The 20,664-nt window shown below is 42.7% G+C and overlaps 1 protein-coding gene and 1 pseudogene across 1 annotated transcript in view; one reads left to right on the top strand and one right to left on the bottom strand.

Annotated features, from left to right (window-relative positions):
• The window catches only part of Dner (delta/notch like EGF repeat containing), a 152,278-nt gene that overhangs the window by 121,193 nt on the left and 10,421 nt on the right, over positions 1-20,664 (top strand). The window contains exon 7 of the mRNA XM_037210473.1: positions 9,758-9,880. Coding sequence (XP_037066368.1) covers positions 9,758-9,880 — 123 coding nt within the window. The remainder of the gene's footprint in view (positions 1-9,757; positions 9,881-20,664) is intronic.
• Positions 3,941-6,429, bottom strand: LOC114682936 (annotated as a pseudogene).

Raw genomic sequence — 20,664 nt, 5'->3', positions numbered from 1 at the left:
GCCATAGCAAGAGTGTGGCGGTGGTGGCACACGCCTTTAATCCCATAGATATCTGTGCGTTCAGGGATATAGCCAGCATTGGAGACATATGCCTTTAAGACCTAGGGGGCTGTACATTCAGACAGTGACGAGGCAGTCACGTGTTTGGGTTTACAACCAATGAGAAGGCAGAACAAAATACTTTAAATAGACGAACAGACAGGAAATAGAACCCTCATTCGGGAAGCTGGGACACCGCAGGCGGAAGGGTGAGATTTTAGCTCTGAGCTCTGACCTCTCGGCTTTCTCTTTTGCATTGTTTCTGTGTTTCTTATTTAATAAGACGGTTGGTTACATCTATAATGGGATAGTCCAGAATGACTGTTGATGTGGGAGAAGCAGAAAACTCACTAGCTTCAGTTCAGACAGCTACCTGATGCAGCCCCACACTGAGGTTCTCTGCATTAAAACATGGAAGAAGCTGCAGCTTGATGTCCATGGGCAGTGGCAGCTGCACCTTCTCAGGGTGAACTTGCACACAATGGCTGGCTTCCTATGTGTGGTGATGTGAATAAGAATGGCCCTCATAGGCTAATATGTTTAAATGCGTAGTCACCGGGGAGTGGAATTCTTTGAAGGATTTGGAGGCATGGCCTTATTGAAAGAGGTGTGTCACTGGGGTGGGCTTTGAAGTCTCAAAAGCCCACACTGAACGGAGAAACAGCACTGGTTGTTTGGCAGAAGAGTCACGAGCCATGGTTACCAGAGTTAGAATGGGCTTTATCAGAAAGAAGAGGGGATAGAATGAAGAAGTCAGGCCTGGCAGAGAGGAAACAGAAAGAGGCGCAGAGAGAGTGAGTGGGGGGTCTGTGTGTGACCTTTTAAGGTGGGGACGCAGTTGCCCGCTGATGATGTAAGGCATTACACCTGGAAGAGTGAGAGCAGGATCCTTACATATACCAGGACCAGGCTCTCTCTCTCTCTCTCTCTCTCTCTCTCTCTCTCTCTCTCTCTCTCTCTCTCTCTCTCTCTCTCTCTCTCTTCTCCTCTCTCTCTCTCTGCCTGTGGATCAGGATGTAGCTCTCAGTTACTGCTTCAGTGCCATGCATGCTACCATCGTAGTCATGGACTAATCCTCTGAAATTGTAAGCAAGCCCTCAATTAAATACTTTCTTTCGTAAGTGTTGCCTTGGTCATGGTGCCTCTTCATGGCAGTAGAACAGTAACTAAGACACTGTGCTTCCTCTTTAGTCCATCAGGTCCTCCAGCCTGTGAGGTGGTTTTATTCCCATTCAGGGCCAGTCCTTTTCCTTCAGTTGTTCTTTTCTTTGTCCAACTTCTCTGATAACTTCCTCCTGCATACATGCTTCACTCACCCTGGAGGTATCTTTTAATACAGTCAACTTGATAATCAAGAGTGACCATCACATTCAGCCTGGTGGCAGAACTGCAGTAGGCTTCTCAGGACCTCAGAACCACCAGTAGGGGTACTAAGCTTACTCTTGCCATTATCCCATTTGTTCGTGTAAACTTAGTTCCAGATGAATCCAGTGTTTATCTCCTTTTGTGGAATAGCACTGCTGGAGATACCCAGGGCTGGTATTATAATCATATTTTAGTGGCAGATGAAATCTGGGGACTGATGCTAATTCTTTTTTCTCTGATAATTTCTTGTCCACTCTTTGCAACAATTTGGAACTTCATGTCCCCAGCTCCCTTCAAATCATCCTTACCTTAAAGAATCTAGGACGGTGGTTCTCAAAACAAATGTCTATCCTTCACACAATGACCAGAGATAATTTGATAATCACACCTGAGTAAGAAGGCTGCTGAAATCTAGCATGTAGGAGTCAGGGTGTGCTTAGCACCCTACAGTTCGTAAGAAAGTGTCCAACAGTAAAGTGTGATAGGCTCCAAAATATCAATGCAGTATCATATTTTCTGCCTCCACTTATATTTGCATATATTCCAGGGTCCCCAGTGGATGGTCATGTGACAAACTCTTTCTAAATGGTCATCTTCGGTAACATCCAAGATCTGAAGATGCTCAAGTCCCTTGTAGAAAATAGTATTGTATTTGCATATAGTCTATGTACTTCCTTTTGTATATTTAAAGCATCTCTAGGTATTTCATAATTCCTAATAGTATATAAACATTATGTCATCAATGGTTGTTTTGTTATTTTAGTTAGGGAGTATAACAAGAAAATAATTCTGTATATGTTCAGTCAAATACAACTTTCCTTCCAAATAGTATTTAGCTGTGATAGGCTGAGTCCTTGGATGTGGAACCTACAGATACAGAGGACAGGCTATAATATGGGATTCAGCATGGGTACACCGGTATGATTCATGTCCCACACAGGATGAAGAGAGATGGTACTGAGAAGGGTGTGAGGTTTATAACTTACTGGTAGTTTATTTCTGTAACTTTCCATGGAAAGTTTTCAGGCCACAATTTACTGTGGGTTGGTTAATGAAACTGCAAAAACTAAAACTTGAGATAAGGGGAGAGCACTGCAGAGACATAATTAAGAATTATGTCAGGATGTTATGGACTGAATTAGATCCCTCCCCAAATTCATTTTGTGAAGCTGACTCCAGTGTGATTATCTATGGAGATAGTGCCCTTGAAGAGGTGATGAAAGAAGCTGGGAGGACAGCTCATGTGTGAAGTGCTTGCTATGGAAACACGAGGACCTGAGCTTGGTGCTCACAACCTACCTGATGGCTCACACAGTGCCGGGGTGTGGGCCAGGGGGTGGTGGTGGTGATGACAGGTGGATCCCTGGAGCTTACTGGCCAGCCAGGCAACACTGTCTCAAAAGTCAAGGCGAATAGCACTGAGGAGTGACATCTGAGATTGACCTCTAGCCTCTGCATACATATGCAAACATGTGCACTCTATACAAACATGTAAAGAAAGAGTTCGTTAAAGTTCATCAGGGTCCCAAGGGTGAGGTTGTAATACAGCACCTGTAGTGGAATACCCTAGCAACCTTCATAGGTAGAGGAGAGACTGCAAGGACACAGCAAGAGGTGACTATCTGTGAGCTAAAGACAGATCAACCCGATGTCCTTGTTCTTGGGCTTCCATTCTGCAGAACTATGAGAATTAAGTTTCTGTTATTTAACTGATCTGTCCATGTTGTTTTGTTATGGCTGCCCTAGCAGATCGACATACAAGACTATGTGTTTTGGAACAACATGAGGAAGTAGGAAGAGCACATAGGATTTAGTGTATGGCCTTCTTTACCCTTAATTTCTCCTCTACAAATTGAGACTAGTTATGCTCTTGTGTTGTTGTTTTGTTTTGGAACAGGGTTTCATTAGGCCTATGCTGGCCTTGAACTCACTGTATTGTTGAGGATGACTTTGGACTTTTCAACCTCCTGCCTCTACCTCTCCAGTGCTGGGATTATAGGTGTCCACCACCACACCTAGTTAATGTAGTACTGGGACGACATCCAGGGTTTTGTGCATGGGAGGCAAAGCACTCTACTAACTGAGCTACATATTTCCGTTTGGGTTTTGATAAAAATTTAACAACACACGTAAAAGGCCTGTCTTAGTTACTGTTCTATTGCTGTGAAGAGACACCATGACCAAGGCAGATTGTAACATGAAAGCATTTTGTTGGGGCTTGCTTATCTTTTTGGAGAGTTAGTCCATGACTATCATGGCAGGTAGTGTGGTGGCAGGCAGGCATGACACTGGAGCAGTAGCTGAGAGCTTACATCCTGATCCTCAGACAAGAAACAGGAAAAGAGAAACTGGGCCTGGTGTGGGCTTTTGAAACCTCAAAGCCCACCCTCAGTGACACACCTCCTCCAAGAAGGCCACACCTCCTAGTCCTTCCCAAACAGCACACCTACTGGGGACCAGACATCCGAATGCATGACCCTATGGGGGCCATTCTCATTTAGATCACCACAGGGCCAGCCATCAAAGCAGGCACCACTCACTTGTCACTGCACTTGGAGAACCTTGCAAGCAGAGACCTTGCTATGTTTGCCATGTGGCTTGTGTCTGGGGTGCCTGGGACTCCTGGAATGTCATAGGCACAGGTGAGCTGGCAGGAGCGTTTGGATCCAGTAAAGTTGTTCTGATTTGGTAGATTTCCCACCCAAGAAACTGTTGGCATGGTTGTGAAACAGCAGCCATAGCCTCGGCCTTCTGTTCTAGTAGAGGAAGAAGTGTGAGGAACTCAGTTGATGATTTTAGACACTTCCAAATCGTAAGATGGAGCTCAGCTGAGGGTAGAGTGGTGACTTCACATTGCAAGGCTGGGGTGATGGCTCAGGTGGCAAAGTGCTGGCTGCACATACTTCAGGACCTGGGTTCAGATCCTCAGGACCTAGGTAAAGAGCCAGGAACATCAAGCAGCAGGTATCTACAGCCTAAGCATTGGGAGTGCGGGCAAGGGCAAGACAGGCCAATCTTCGGAGCTCACCAGATATCCAGTCTAGCTGATCTGGTAAGCTTCAGGTTCAACAAGAGACTTTGCCTGTGGCCTTCACATGCACACCCGAATGCAAACACGGATGCCCTGCTTCATCACTCTGCTTTATTCCCCTGAGACAGGGTCTCTCACTGAGCCTGGAGCTAGGCTGGTGGCCAGCAAGCCTCGGTGAGTCTCTTATCTCTCTGCCCCTGGCTGGCAGTGCTGAGGTCACAAGTGTGTGCTGCCATACTGGGTTTTTTTTTAAATGTGGGGGTTAGGTTCCACACTCAAGTCCCTCTGCTTGTACAGCAAGTGCCCTTATCCACAGAACCATCTCTTTGACCTCTTCTACTTTTTTTTTTTTTTTTTTTTTTTTTTTTAAGTTTCTTAGACTAGCCAAAGTTTTCAAACCCTGGCTTACTGCCCTGGGCTAATTTGTTTGTCTGAATTAATTACCAGCAGGGGTTAGCCATTGGCCGCCTCTTTCTCAGAGCCCTTCTCTTTTGGAAGGAATGCCTTTTAATTCCAACAGTACAACTAGGGCTCTTTGGCAGCTAGTGTAAAGGGTGCCTTGACATTTCTGTAAAGGCGTTTAAATGTTACTGTCTCCGAAGAAACAATTTTAGAATATGAAACCTTTACCCCACCCCCACCCGGGCAAGGAAGAAAAACATCACCGGCTTAATTATATCTGTAAAATAACTTCCACATTTGCTTTTCATGATGCTACTAGAAGATAATGGTGCTACTTGCAAATTACAAAATAATTATGGATAATTTGATGAAACTTGCTTTGGATTTTTGTCGCTGTAAAATGACATCTTAGTTTAGAGGACAAGGGTACGTGGAAAGCCATATATTATCCTTCCTGGTTGGTAAAAGATCTGCTGGGAGACAAACAGTTGGAACAGTATTTCCCAGGAGAGCCTCACATGGGCATATCAAAGTCTTTTGTAGTTGTGGATCAAACCCAGTGCCAAGTACATGCATACAAGCAATCTACCAACTGAACCATATCCTACTCTCATAACATGTTCTTATAATTAGAAAAATGAGACCAAAGACACTTAATTCTCTCTCTGCTCCTCTCTCTGTATGTGTGTGCGCGTGTGCACATATGTGCATGAGTGCGGAAGCCAGTTGTGTTTTTCCTCAGGCACTGTCTACTTTTTTTTTTTTTTTAAGACAAGGTGTCTAAGTTAGGGTTACTATTGCTGTGATGAAACACCATGACTAAAAGCAAGCTGGGGAGGAAAGGGTTTATTTGGCTTATGCTTTCACATTACTGTTCACCATTAAAGGAAGTTAGGACAGGAACTCAAACAGGGTAGGAACCCGGAGGCAGGAGCAGATGCAGAGGCCATGGAGGGGAGCTGCTTACTGGATTGTTCTCCATGGCTTACTCTGCCTGCTTTCTTATAGAACCCAGGATCACTGGTCTAGGAATGGTACCACCTGCAATAGGCTGGGTCCTCCCACATCAATTACTAATTAAGAAAATACTCTGCAGGCTTGTCTACAGCCTGATTTTTTTTTAAAGTATAGCTTCCATTTTATTTTTGCAAGGTGTTTCTTCTGTCCTTATGAAGCTGCCTCTTAACATGGGCTTTGGTCAAGGTTGAGGTGCAGCAACCAGCAGGTCTAACTCGTGGTGGGGGTGTTTGGTCCTTCTGGGCTTCAGGATCAATTCCTGGCCACCTTGCTCTGAATGACACAGCTCACACAGCAAAGCAGCATGATGTAGAGTTGGGGAAGCACATCAAGGACACTTGCTTTGGCTGTGTCCCTGACAGCAGCAGCCTCTGCAATGTTCTGAATGATGAACTTCTTAATGGCCTTGTCTTTGGGCATGCACCAGGCACAGTTCATGCAGCAAATTGGCCGTATATGGCTGAGGCCCTTTTTGGCACTGTTTTTTCTTCTTTTGGTCATCTTAGAGCCAAGACCCCAAAGAGCCTACAGCCTGATCTTATGGAGACACTTTTCTCAGTCAAAGTTCCCTCCTCTCAGACGAGTATAGCTTATGTCATGTTGACATAAAACTAGCCAGCACACAGGATCTCTTGCTGGTCTGGAATGTGCCAATTAGGCTAGGCTTGCTGGCCAGCAAGCTGCAGGGATCCATCTGTTTCTACCTTCCTAGTATTGGGTTTACAAATGTGTGCCTCCACGCCTGGCCTTTTTTAATTTTAATTTTTTTCTTAATGTGCATTCTGGGGAATAAATTCAGGTTCTTGTGTTCACAAGACAAGCAATTTACATGGCTGAGCTATCTCCCCAGTCCCCAGTTCATTATATGTAGAGTATTTATTGTGATAAGAAACATACAGCATGAAGTCTAACTCCTTACCATGATTTTAAAGGTACATTGCGGAAGTGCTTGCCATGTGCACGCTGCTATGCAGCACATTCTTAGAGTCTATTCACTTTACATCATTGAAACTGCACTACACAGTGGCCAGCAGCTCCCAGTTTCTCTTTCTCACATCCCTGGAAATGTCTTTTCTGTGTTTTGCTTCTGTGAATTTGACCTCTAGCTGTAGGATTGTGCAGAGTTTGTCTTTCTGTCACACTTTGTATGATGTCTAGATGGTCCATGTTGTAGTCAATGATAAGATTTCCTTCTTCGTATATCGTTTTATTGTGTGGACACAGCACACTTTCTTTAGCCATTCAGCTGTTGGTGAATGGTTAGGTTGTTGCCATATTTTGGGTATTATGAATAGTGCTGCAGTGGATGGAGGAGTGCTAATATTTCCCTGAGAGTCTGCTTTTAATTCTAATGGATAAATACATAGAAAACAGGATAGCCTAACCATATAGCATTTTTATTTTTAACCCTTTAAGAACCTGCATATTCTTTTCCATGAAGCTATACCATGTTATGTTCCCACCAACACTACACAAGAGTTCTATGATGGTTAAATTTAATGGTCAACTTAATACAATCTAGAATCACCTAAAGAGAAAGTCTCTGTCAAAGATTGTTTATGTCAGGTTAGTCAATGAGCATCTTGATCTCATCAATTAAAGTGTGAAGACCTACCTACTATGGGTGGCACCATTCCCTAGGAAGGTTTCTCAATGTAATTTTAATTTTTACCTCCTTGATCATTAATGATGGTGATGATCCTTTCACATACCTGTCCACCATTACTAGTATCTTATACTACACACAAAAATCATGCCGTTTTTTAAAAATGGGTGTGTAAGAATGGAGAGAGTAAGCTCTGCACTAGCATGCATGCATTAATTCATTGCTCTTTGCTCTTGACTGTGGGTATTACTAGGTTCTTTGAGCCCCTGCCTCCATGACTGCCCTGAGAAAATAAATTCTGCCTTGAATCATGAGCCAAATAAACTTTCTCTCTTAAATTGTTTTTGTCTGCTATTTTATCACAGCATCAGGAAAGGGAACAAAAATGGGTTCTAGTTTCTTCTCATTTTCAACAACTCTTGTAATTTTTCTATTGTTTTTCTTTCATAGATGGGCATCCTAATAGGTATGATGTGATTTCTCAATGTAATTTTAACTTTTACCTCCTTGATCATTGATGATGGTGATGATCCCTTCATATACCTGTCCACCATTACTAGTATCTTATACTACACACAAAAATCATGTCATTTTTTAAAAAATAAGCACTTTAACATAAGATGTTAAACTATAAAACTCTTGGAAGAAAACAACTAGGAAATCCTTCATAGTTCTTGGCAATGATTTCTGGAATATGACATCAAAAAGAATAGGCCATGCTGCTGACTTATTCTATAGAGTCAGATAGTAGCTATTTACTGTTGGCAAGTTGTTGGGTTTCTGCTGTTACAGTGGAAACAGGTGCAGACAGTACATACATGGATGGATGTGGCAGCATCTTGATAAAGCTTTATTTGCCCAAACAGCCTGGGATGGAGTCTGCTTGTAGGCTGTTGCTTGCTGAAGACTTTTTACTCAAGACTTTTGTGCCTGTGTACTGTTGGATGCTAAGCCAGCTCTCCTCAGTTGATGCCAGGAACAGCACCCCCACCCATCATGACAAAATGCCAAATGTCCTCTAGGGGGCAAAATCATTGCTAGTTGTTGACCCTCTTACCTAATTGGCTGAGATAACTTGATAAATACTCTCAGGAGAACTGTCCTAAGATAACAAAACATAGGATAAGTAGAAGAAGAGTCAAAAAACCCGTGGTGTATTTGTCTTAGGTAGGTCAAGGTTGCCTCAAAGGGACCATTATCACCACCTAAATTTGGAAAGTGGTTCAAAAATAACTGCAATGGTAACACAGTTGCAAAGTGCTCTGTTAATAATGCAAATACAAGCTTAACCTACTTTTGTGATCATCACAAGAAACCACATCGAACACACTAGCATGTTCTAATGGGACTCTGAGTCTGAGGGCTTTCTGTGTGTCAGAAAGACTGGGGTGTGGGGTGGGGACAGCCAGCAAGTTCAATTCCCACTTGGGCAAAGGTTTATTTTTTCTACTTATCTGAATTCAGAACAAACACAGTCAGAGGGAATTTTGAAAGCACTCACATGGTTCTCATTGTTTGGACAGGGCCAGACAAAAATGGCCTGTTTTCACAGCAAATTGGCAATAACACATGTTTTGAAAGTTGGGAACAGCATAATGCCTCTTTCAGAAAATGATGTCTTCTTGTCTTGTAGAATAAACACCTGTTTTGTAAAATAGAAGCATAAAAGCTGTCTTTATAAAAATTGTTGGGTTTCATTTCTATTATTCTTCAGTAATTAAAAAATTAAGTATAATTTGAAATCATATAACATATAGATTTGTGTTTTTAAACAAGCAAGTAAACAATAGCAAAACAATCTCACATCTCAACAGAGCTTCAGTTAGGTCCCTTTGAACTCACTTTCTCTTGGATTAGAGGGAAAAAAACTTCCTTCTTTAAGAAAATTTTCTTCAGATAAGTACATTTTTTTTTTTTTTTACTAACAAGGAGAAATAGTGTGGAAATTGTCCTTGAAAGGAGCTAGTTGTCATCACATGCTAGAAATGCTGCTATTCTCAATGTCACTTATGACTAGAGTTGATACATTTGGTGACTGACTTTTCCAAGGCCTAAAGCCTTGGAATCATAAGGGCCAGTAGGTGGCTAAGTAGATAATTTCTTCTTTCCTTGGGGCCATGAAGAATTGTATTCTCAACAATTCACATTTCCGTGTACCTCCAAGGACCTCGCCCCTAAGTCCCTCCTGCCTGGCCCCATAGCTTCTACTGAATACCCGGTTACCTTCTTTGCAGATCAGCAGAATGTAAGATTTTATGGGATGCATCTGACAACAGCTTTTTCTCTCTGTCCCCCAGGTTACCATGGCCTCTACTGTGAGGAAGAATACAATGAGTGCCTGTCTGCTCCTTGCCTGAATGCTGCCACCTGCAGGGACCTCGTCAATGGTTATGAGTGTGTGTGCCTGGCAGAATACAAAGGTAAGCCATTACTTATGATTTCTTGGCTCTAAATGACCATATCACATGGAGCTCTCAACTTAGCATGTAAGCCCCTAACTAGAGCATGGATTTGTTTATAATCAAAACCAAATACTGAGACTAGGATGGTGGATGTGTCCCAGAAGACCCATTTGTAAGTCTCAGACTCCCTTCTGATAAGCTGAGAAACGCTTCTGCCTTTTTTTTTTCTTACATGCATCTTTGTACAATGCATATGAAGGTAAACACTGAAAGGGTTGTTAATGTATGCTGGCAGAGACAGGTCAAAGACTGGGGCTGGGAACAAGAAAGAAGAAAGCATGCTGTTCTCTATGGGTTGTTGGGTAAAAACAGTATGCCCTTGGTGAGGAAGATGGGGGAGTCTCATGTATTGGCAAAGATGTGAGTTTTTATTAAACAAGTCAGTTGGGAGGCAAATGTCAGTTCATCTGATTGGATGCCTGTTAATGTCACTCTGGAAAAACAGCTGACATTGATGGGGTAGTTATAGTGTATGGATCATGTTCTAAGCATGCACATGCATTAACCCATTGAATCCTGCTTGCAGCCCCACAAGACAGATTGGTAATGTTATCTGTCATGAGCTAGCCAGTGTGGTTTGGTTCTTAAAGCCTTTCTCCCTGCCTTTACTTTGGCTTCTAGCCATGGTGTATGGATGGTGTGGCTTCATCTAAGTCCAGATGCTCAAGTTTGAGAGCCACAGCTCACAACAGCTACAGCATGAATGCTGCTTGCTAGTCATTGCACAGTTCCCTAAGCCAGAACACCAGGGCTGGCTTTAGATTTTTTAAATACTTTTGTGGCCCTATTTATATCCATTTCCCTTAACCTTCCAACTCCTTTCACTGCTTGCTTGATGTCTTCCATCTGCCTTTTGCTGCTCCCCTTTCATGGGCCCTCCCCTATTTCATGATCTTTCTGGAAAGCTCCAAGGATTGACATACACTGAGGTACTCAGTGAGAGCTCTGGATGCAGCTAAAGCTAACCTGGTCTTTATGCCCAGTGTATCTGCTGTTTCATTTGGGATGGGATACCCAGTGAAGCATCCACTTCCTCAAAGCCACAAGGGCAGACATGTTGGCTTATCTTTATGGCTTTTCAGCTTGGGATCTATCGAGCATGGAGAATGAGAGAATCCATTTGAATCTGGAAAGAAGAAAAGAACAATGACTCTAGTGGTTTAATTAGTTCATCTCAATCGTGCCACAGGTCTGTTGAGCCTGGACAATCTCAAATGGATTTTGGCCAATGATACAGAGATTTCTAGATCCTTCAGTAACAGAGTTGGTGCAGGCAATAGCCTTCAAACAACTAAAACTACCAATGTTCTTTAGTTTGTGGAACAGATCTCGCCTTTATAATTAGCAAAATCATTAAGCATATGTATCCTGAACATGTATGTTCTTCAATTATTCTTCTATCCTTGACCTTTAGCTCACAATGGCCTTACTAAGCAAGAAAAATATAGTTGCATTTAAAAGCCTACCAACATCCCTGAAAATTCTAAGGCTGCGATGTTAACTTTTTCCATGTAGTTTCCATACATTTTCATTGTTGTTGTCCATATTGTTTGTTCCAAAATCGCAGCATGTCTTCAGAAGCCCTGTATCAAACTCCTCATTCAGAACACATACCTGACTCTACCTCTATAGTATAAAAGAAAATTCTTATGTGTAAAATCTTCAAATATACCCAGTCACCCTTTCCTACCTCCCCTCCCCTGCTGTGAGCCATGACTCTCACACTTGAGTTCACACCAGCTTCTGCCAGCAGGTTGTTATAGATCACTGCACCTTAACTTTCCAGCTTTTTAATTCAAGGCTTAAAGCGGGGCCCAAGACTTTGCCTTTCTGGTACATTCTCAGGAGTACCTTTGCGAACTCCTCCCTATAAGTGTATCTGAAATGACAGTTGCTGGAATGTCGTTCTGTCCCATGTTAGCTGCCATGCTTCATCCTGCTTGAGTTCAATGCTTGCCTGTGTGCTCTGAGTTAGGAGCTTCTGTCCATCTGAGAAGTTCCCCCTAATTACCTTGCTGTTTGTACATCTGCAGTGTTGAACATTTCTTTTACCGTATAAATAAATGCATCTCCTAGTGTAAGACAGTGAAGATTCTAGAAAGAGAGCAGCTGAAGCCCAAATTCAATGTCCTTGATCCCTTGAGGGAAAAGGTAATAGGAAGATGAAGTTCTCAAGGGATGCTATAGGAGCTGAGGAGTCCAACTTCTAGTCAGAAAGAAGGTTCAATTCCTGGGAGAGCTGAGAACTTAAGGAACTGATAAGTGAGGGGTGCAAAAGACCCCCAAGTTCATGGAGTTGAAGGGTATACTGTGAACATACCATACATGACCTCAGGAGGCTGCATCGTCACCTCATTTTGTAGACACTGGCTGCTCTTCAAGGGAGTTGCATAGTCTGGAGGCCCTAATCCTTTCTTGTGTGTCTGGAAGAGAATGGTTTTATCCTTCTCACACCAGTGGGCTCTGAGAAATCCAGACTGAGAGGCCTCTCTACTCTAGGCCACAGAAGACAGGACCCACCTGGCTGTTAATCCTGTCAATTTAAAAAGTGATGTGTCTTACTTAGAATGGAATTTGAATCTGGAGAGCACAAAGGTAGACCCTTTTCTGATAGACATAAACATGTGAGGAGATGGAGGTTATTGGAGGAAAGATGGTTGTTATGGAGAAAAGATCCAAGGGTTCTGAGGGCAGATGCTCCAGAAGGAGAAGGGTCAGGCCAAAACAAGGCTGGCACCAAGTGACTATACAGGACCTCAGTAAGAGGAAGAAACCTGGCTTGCAAACGGGATAGATTCAGGGTGCCCAGTGAACACAATGTGCGAGTTGTCATTTCCTGGTAGACGTTCTAACTCCTAGCCTAAACCGAACGTTCTATAAGATTTTTTCATGGATTGTGCAGGTTGTTTACAAAACAGAGAGAGGACTGGGAGACTGGGCAGCATGCAGCCATATTTGGAATGGTAAAGGACGGGGGTTAGAGGACCACCTAAATTTGAGGACAAAGGAAGGATAGTTCAGTTGGTGCATAAAAACAAGAAATTGCCGTACACTCAATAATTCAGAAACCATGATATTACGTACCCTCTTTGGGACTGTGTTTGTAAGAAGTGTCCTCAGAAGACATTTAGATAGTGAAGGGGAAGAACAGGAGGGATGTGGGAAGACTAATTTAAGTGCAGGGAGTGACCCAGATGGATGAGAGCAATGTGACTGTGATAATTTAATGGTGAAGAGAGTCTCTTAGAATAGGCACAACTGCTATATTAGCTAGCTGCTGCCACGCAGAGGCTTACAATACACCAGTGGCTTAGGACACAGCTTTGAATATATATTAGTTCTGTCAGTTCAGGCACAGCTTAAGCAGTGCCTTGCCCAGGGTCCCTCAGGCCACTGTGCATGGAATAGCCTGAGCTCTAAGCTAAGGCTGGAATCCCGAAGGATAAGCTCATGAAGACCCCCAGGGCTGGACAGAATTCACATTCTTCCTTCGGGCTGTAGAATTCATGACAGCTTGCTTCATTTCTATAGCTCCAAATTTTCAGTGTCAGCAAAGGCCTGGGGCCCCTTAATGGCTTCCCCAGTCAGGGTAGGCCCACGTAGGATTTGCTTTCCAAGTAAGCCGATTAGGAACTTTAAATATGTCTTAAAAAGCTCTGAACTTTCCTGTATGCTCTGGATTAGAAGGTCATATTCAGGGGGAGAGAATTACATGGGGACAGATCACAAGGGCTCATGGGGGGAGGGATTTAAATAGCCAAAGTAAAGTTCTATATCATTTTAATCAAGTCTCTATGAGGCGAAGGAGTCACACATGCCTGTTAAAGACCTCCTCCCTAAGAGCAGATAGTGCATTAATTATCTTTTTTGTTGCTGGAGCAAAATACCTCACAATCTCAATTTAGGCTGCACCTTCACAGCTTCATGCACTGGCCTCTCAGACCCTCCTTGCAGGAACTCCAACCCTGTCATATATTGCCTGGTGTTAGTGGCCCTCTGGGACTTCGGTACCAAACTCCATGAACTCCTCAATCTTGCATTATCCATGCCTTCAGAACTAGTACTATGCAGTTGATGAAGTGGTGCTGTCAGTTTAGAATGAAGCCTGGCCCCCTTGGACTGCAGTTATACGCATATCTTACCTAGGCAGTGGTTTTTGATCAAAGAATCTTCCCTTCCATGCTATTCACAGTTTAGTTCATGTCTTTCAACCAGATTTGCATTTTCACAAGGCACAGCTTTCCATGGGTGGGATGAGAGGAGTAGCCATAGCCATACCACAGCCCAGATGCTCTCCTATCTTGAATTTCTTCTGCCAAACAAATGAATCCACTACCTTAGAAATTAGTCTCCCAAAAGTCCTCAGGGCACAGAGAGAATGCAGCCAGATTGTTTACCAGAATATAACATGGTTTGGGAACCAGTGTTCCTGGCAGTCTTTGTTTCTCTCTGAAGAAATCTCATAAGCCAGGCTCCATGGTCTACACTTCCCTCAATATTCTGGTCTCCTAAACTCCCGGTGGAATGGCCTGACAAACTCTGTCCATAGCCTTCCCCAGCTTTTTTAGTCCCCAATTCCAAACTCTTTCATGTTCATCTTGCAAACTAACCTCAAAAGCCTAAGAACTGCCTGGTCAGATTTATCTTAGAGACTACTCTATTTGCTTGGTACCAGTTTTCTATGTTAATTACTTTCCTCTTGGATGTGACAAGAGCAACTTAAGGAAGAAAGGGGTGGTTCTGGCTCGCAGTTTGAGGATGCAGTCCATCATGGCAAAGAAAGTGTGGTGACAAAAAGATGAGGTAGCTGGTCACATTGCATATGTACTTAAGCAGAGAGAAAATAAAATTCAAGCAACACTTTTAAATGTTGGCAAGATGGCTCAACAGGAAAAGGTGCTTGCCACACAAGCCGGGAAGCCAGGGAGTTTAAAAAATTAAGGATGCTAGAAACATGGCTGGCTGAACAGAAAACAAATGTTTGGACACATCTCAATGCGTTCTACGGGAACAGTGACAACGAGAGCTCCGCTCTCCCTGACTTTGCACGCTCCTCCACTTAGAGTTTCTTTTCTCACTCTTCCCTGACTTTGCACGCTCCTCCACTTAGAGTTTCTTTTCTCACTCTCCCCTGACTCTGCACGCTCCTCCACTTAGAGTTTCTTTTCTCACTCTTCCCTGACTCTGCATGCTCCTCCACTTAGAGTTTCTTTTCTCGCTCTTCCCTGACTCTGCACGCTCCTCCACTTAGAGTTCCTTTTCTCACTCTTCCCTGACTTTGCACGCTCCTCCACTTAGAGTTCCTTTTCTCACTCTTCCCTGACTTTGCACGCTCCTCCACTTAGAGTTCTTTTTCTCTTCTGCTTTTCTTCCAAGTGTCCCGAGGACCGGTCCAGATAGCACCTTTATGTCCTTCCTTTTTATTTGTTTCTTAATCATTTTCAGCTGGCTCTTGTCCAGGGGAACCCACAGGGAACACATTGAAGGCTTGGCTGTGACATCCATGAGTCTTCCCCTTCACCCCTTTCCTGACTTGGTGTCCTTTGTCCATTGAACGCTGACCCACCGTGACACTGGCTCTGTCTGCAACTCACTCTTGCTGCCCTCCCTTTTCTCTCCCTGTCTTCATTTAGTCCTGGCTCTTGGGACACCATGGATGCTGTTAGGTTCTAGACCTCCATTCTCAGCTTCCCAGTCTCTCCTCTTTGCCCTCATCCACTCCTGTGTGTGCTTCCTTTGTCTGTATCTGAAGTATTGATCTGCAAGCATGTAAGCTGACCTCTCCGATTGTCTTTCTATTTGTCTGGACAATCCCATTCAGCCTTGTGTCCCATTCCTTACTGGTTTCAGACTTCCCCTCCTGCCTCTTGACATCAGGAGCCCCGATGGCAGTGACTCCCTAGGTTCCTTCAGTTCTCTGCAGCCCCCCATTATGGTGAAGTGCACAAAGCAAGTCTTCAGAAGCCACATTTACTTAAAACTTTTGCTTAGGCTGGGAGTGTAGCTCAGAGGGAGAGTGCTCTCCTAGTGTTCCCCTAGCATGTGCAGGATCCTGGGGTCAATCAATGCTATGACAAACCCCAAAACAGACGAGCAAAAGAACCTGTTGTTAATCACATTAATTGAATAAAGAAAGCCAATTAGAACAGGTAAGATGTAAGTTTTTCCTGTGTTGCCTGTCACCCACATCAAGAGGAATGGAAGGGAGAGAGAAAGGGTGGGAAATGATGTAAATATAGTGTATTCATGTATGAAATTATCAACAAATAAAATATATCAAGGTAGCAAAAGAAAATGTAAGTTTCTACTATGGGCATGATGCTGTTAGATGACGTTATACATTGATGGACTCAAGCAGCCTCCTTTCAGTCACAAATATTGTGATTCTTCCTTCATAATTTTAAAGCTAGTTAATGATGGATCTAAAATGACTTTTGTTTAGTGTTCATAGCCTCAGAAGTGTCAGAAAAATCAAGGTATAGCTTCATGTTGGATTCATTTTTATTTCTTTACAGCAGAATAAACTTAATGATTAACCAATACTTATTTGGGATTTTTGTGACAAAGATTATTTATTGCTTTTGTGTGATGTAAAACTATGAGCATTTTAATCATTGGTATACTATTTTCATAATTAAAAACTGAAGTGTTTTCTTTCTAACCTTTGTCACCAAGAATCCAAAATTTATTTAAATTTTATATTAAATTTATTCTGCTATAAAGAAAATGGACAAAAACGTTCATGGTAGACATATTTATCACAGTCCATTTAATTTTTATATTTCCTGGATTTTTTTTGGAGTGGGTAATGTCCCAGAAATTATATCACCATGTTAAAGGTGTGATGTGATCACACCTTTACTGTTGAAGCAATGATATTTATTTATTCATTTAGTTTTTAGGTAAAACTATATCTTTTGTTCCATGCTACTTAAAGAGTGAACAGAGAATTCTGGGCATTTTGTGTGCTTTTCCTGCACTGTGATCCATGCAGAAGTGAGTTAAATCCAAGTTTTCCCAGCTCTGTCCATCACTTCACTAGGAGAACAGGCTGCGGCTGGTGTGTGCAATAAGCTACATAAGGGACAGTAAGTCTATGGTGGAGATGGCAATTGTAATTTCTGAAATGGTCCAGAAGATGGTGAGCTCAGTAACAATTGAAAAACTGGGGAAGTATTCAAGGAGAAAGTAGGATTTGAATACAATAGGATAGCACAAAGTAAAACTGAAGTGCTAAGAACACAGCTGGGGTGGAGGATATAACTCAGGGATAGAGTGCTTACCTAACAAGCTCAGGGCCCTAGGTTCAATCCTTGGCATTGCAAATCTGTCAGGGACAAGGACAGAATCTCTAGTTAGTGGAAAAATACAGATCCCGATAAGATAAGACAGGGAAATAGATCAGCTTACAGTCAGGTTGCCTAGCAACAGGACATTGAGTCAGAGCCCTTGACCTTCTCACCCTGTAAACATCCTATACAAACATCCTGTTAGCTTGCCCCACCTCATGCAGATGACAGCTTCTTGCTCCCCCCACCCTGCAGGAACTATATAAACCTTTCTGGAAGGAAATAAAGTTGCACCTTGATCAGAATCTAGACTTGGTGTGTTTTTCTTTGTATCTCCTGTCCCTACATTCCCTCCTTAGGGTGGTCGAGAACCCATTGTAGCCCTGCAGGTGGGGCACACATCAATAAAAAAATAGCAATAATCCTCCAAGAATATTTTTAGTTAATTGTCATTACCTAGTTTACTTTTCTGGGAGATAAAAAAAATAAATGATTTTCAGTTTTCAAACACTAATTTGGGACAACAAAGATATATAATTGGCACATTGCTCTTTGTAGTCTAGATCATTTTAAAACTAGATCCAGGAAAGAGCCCTATTGGAATAGAACATTTTCCAGAAACATCATTGTCCATCCCTTAATCTGGGAAGTATGAATTATTATTCATTTTGACTGAATTGTAGTTTATTTTTGCTTGAGACTAAACATGTTTCATAATAGTGTGGGCTTAGTCCCTTGCCAATGGGTGATGCATATGTCAGTCCTCAGACTTTGCTTCAATGTGGACCTGGTTTCCCTGACAAAATAGGATGTTTTTGAGGCCCATTTGGAATTTGGAACGATGTCTCATTCCTCTGGCAATCTCACCTGCATGTCAGCCAAAGTACACTGGCTGTCTGTCATCGTTCTTGTGAGGACAGGGCTTTGGTACTGTAGCTGTAATTTCTTCCATGAACTAAGATATGTGCTCTGCTCTGAAGGCGCTCAAAGATCTGTGGGGGAACCAAGGAGGAGAATGGATACATTGGAATTGGACCCAGGGAGTTCTGTGACAATGGAAATCACAGCAAGTTTTCAGTACACAATGTCTAAAACCTGCTTTGCCTGGCAGAGTCAAGATTCCCTTTATAGGGAAAGGACATCTGTCTTGGAATAGACTGAGGAGTTCAGTTCTGTCAGGCAAAGTCCAGCCCAGGAGGTGATGAAGGTAGGTATGTTTGGTCAGGGAGTCAGGATGCCTATGACAGTACTGGCTGAGCATCCCAAGGAATGGCAGGGAAGGTATGAAGGTGGCCCTAGAGCCCAAGAGGAAGGCTTGAACAGAAGCACCTGGGCATATCATGAGTAACATGGCCATCTACTCTCTATATTTAGTCTCTAGTGCAACGCTACTCTGTTCTAATGACCTACAGGGCAATGTGGCTATCTTTTTTAATAGAAGGATCACCAAGCTTAGACTAGAGAAATGCAAATGACTCAAGTGTGCACCAAGGACAATGAGCTCTTCCCCAATTCATAGGAAGCATGTTTCTGCTAAGATGAGCTTTTGTCCAGCCTTGCTGCTAAAAATCTCCCAATAAATGCTCAGGTAACTGGAATGCCTTGTCTATCAAAAAAGAAAAGTAGCAGTGAATAAAATTATTGCCAAAGGAAAAGAAATCCTAATCCATGAAAGATTGCAATTGTATGCTTGTGACTTTGGTGTTTTTTATTAAGTCTATCTTCTTGGAGACTTTTAGGTCTGTGGATGTGGCATTCACAAGTCCCATGGTTTAATCCCTAGGAACACATATACTGGCTGTGGTACTGTTCACTTGGAATCTCAGTACTTGAGAGGTAGAGGTAGGAGGATCAGAAGTTCAAGGTTATCATAGGCTACATAGTGAGTTTGAAACCAACCTGGGTTATGTGAGATTCTAATAAAAAATTAGATAATAGATAGATAGATTTATGATGTATAAATTTTGGCCTAGAATTTGCTTTGTAACCTTATTTGGCAAATGTAGTTAGTTTTATTGACCTGGCTGGAATGGCTAGCGATTGCTGGGTCCCAGTGAGCATGGCCTTGTTGTAGCTATTCGGGTCTGTTGGACTTCACCCTGAACTTTGGTGGTGGCTTTATTTTACATTACAGCTGGGTCTTTTTGTTGTCTGGTTCCTATTGATCAGCCCAGTGGAAACTTATGATCTTTGAGATAAATATTTTGAAGCAGAGAGGACTCTGCTGCTCCTACTCTTTTAATTGATTTTAAAAATTATTTTGAGATTATAACATAATTACATCCTTTTCCCCTTCCCTCTTCTCCCTCCAATTCCTCCCATGCATTCCCTTTACTCTCTTTCAGATTCTTGACTTCTTTTTTCTTTTACTGTTTATATAACTATATATGTTTATAAACATATATTAACACACATATACACATCTATATAGTTTCAAAATATACAAACACAACCTGCTCAGTTCATATAATGTTACTTGTATGTGGATGTTTTCAGGGCTGGTCATTTTGTGTTGGATATTCAATGGGTGTGTTATTACCTGAGGAAGTCTCTCTCTCTCTCTCTCTCTCTCTCTCTCTCTCTCTCTCCTCTCTCTCTCTCTCTCTCTCTCTCTCTCAGAGAGTTCTTGAATTTGATATGGAGCCAAGTATGGCTTTAAACTTTTGTTTCTCTTGCCCCAAAGTTTGGATTACTTGTGTATGCTGCCATGCTTGGTTTCTGTGGTATTGGGGATCAAACACTGGGTGAGTTACATCCCCAGCCTCTAGAAATAGAAACTGAAGGAGAGATCCTGTTCACCCAAATGAATAAGAAAGTTTCACATTCCCCAGACAGGGAGATTACCTTTAAGGCCCTGGACACAGAGAGGGAGTTAGGTCATGTTATAAGTGACTGTTTCCTGCAGGTATGAGAAAGCTGAGATCTGAAAAACACTTAAGAAAAACCCCAGGCATGATGCTGAGCAATCCTTGAATATTCTAAAATGCTCTGCTCAAGTAGGGCATTCGTGTGGATGTAGGCAGGAAGTTCTACTTTATTTTCTTCTGTTCCCCTTTCTTGAGCCTGGTTTCTTAAGGCAGTGACAAAGAAAGGAGAGGAGAAGGCCAGCAAGATGTCAGAGCCCGCGGGATGAGTCATTGGTGGTGGCAGTCACTTGGGCAACATGAGCTGCTGAGGAAGTGGAGTGCAGGGGAAGTCAGCATCGGATCAGATCGCTGGGATTTGCTTCATGCTGATTTTTCTTGAGGCAGTCAGGGAGAATGAGCATTTCATTGTTTACATTCTCACCTAGATCAGTATGTAATTTCTCTTCTACTCCAAAGGATGTGGGATGAGGAGAGGGAGATGGGAAAAGGGAGAGGGAGAGAGGGAAGGAGGGAGAGAGGGAGGGAGGGAGGGAGGGAAGGAGGGAGGGAGGGAGGGAGGGGAAGAAATCTGTGCATCCCTCTTGTA

The sequence above is a fragment of the Peromyscus leucopus genome, chromosome 13, assembly GCF_004664715.2.
Source record: "Peromyscus leucopus breed LL Stock chromosome 13, UCI_PerLeu_2.1, whole genome shotgun sequence".
NCBI lineage: Eukaryota > Metazoa > Chordata > Mammalia > Rodentia > Cricetidae > Peromyscus > Peromyscus leucopus.
The sequence above is the reverse complement of the archived record's forward strand: the minus strand, read 5'-3'. Positions and strand labels throughout refer to the sequence as shown.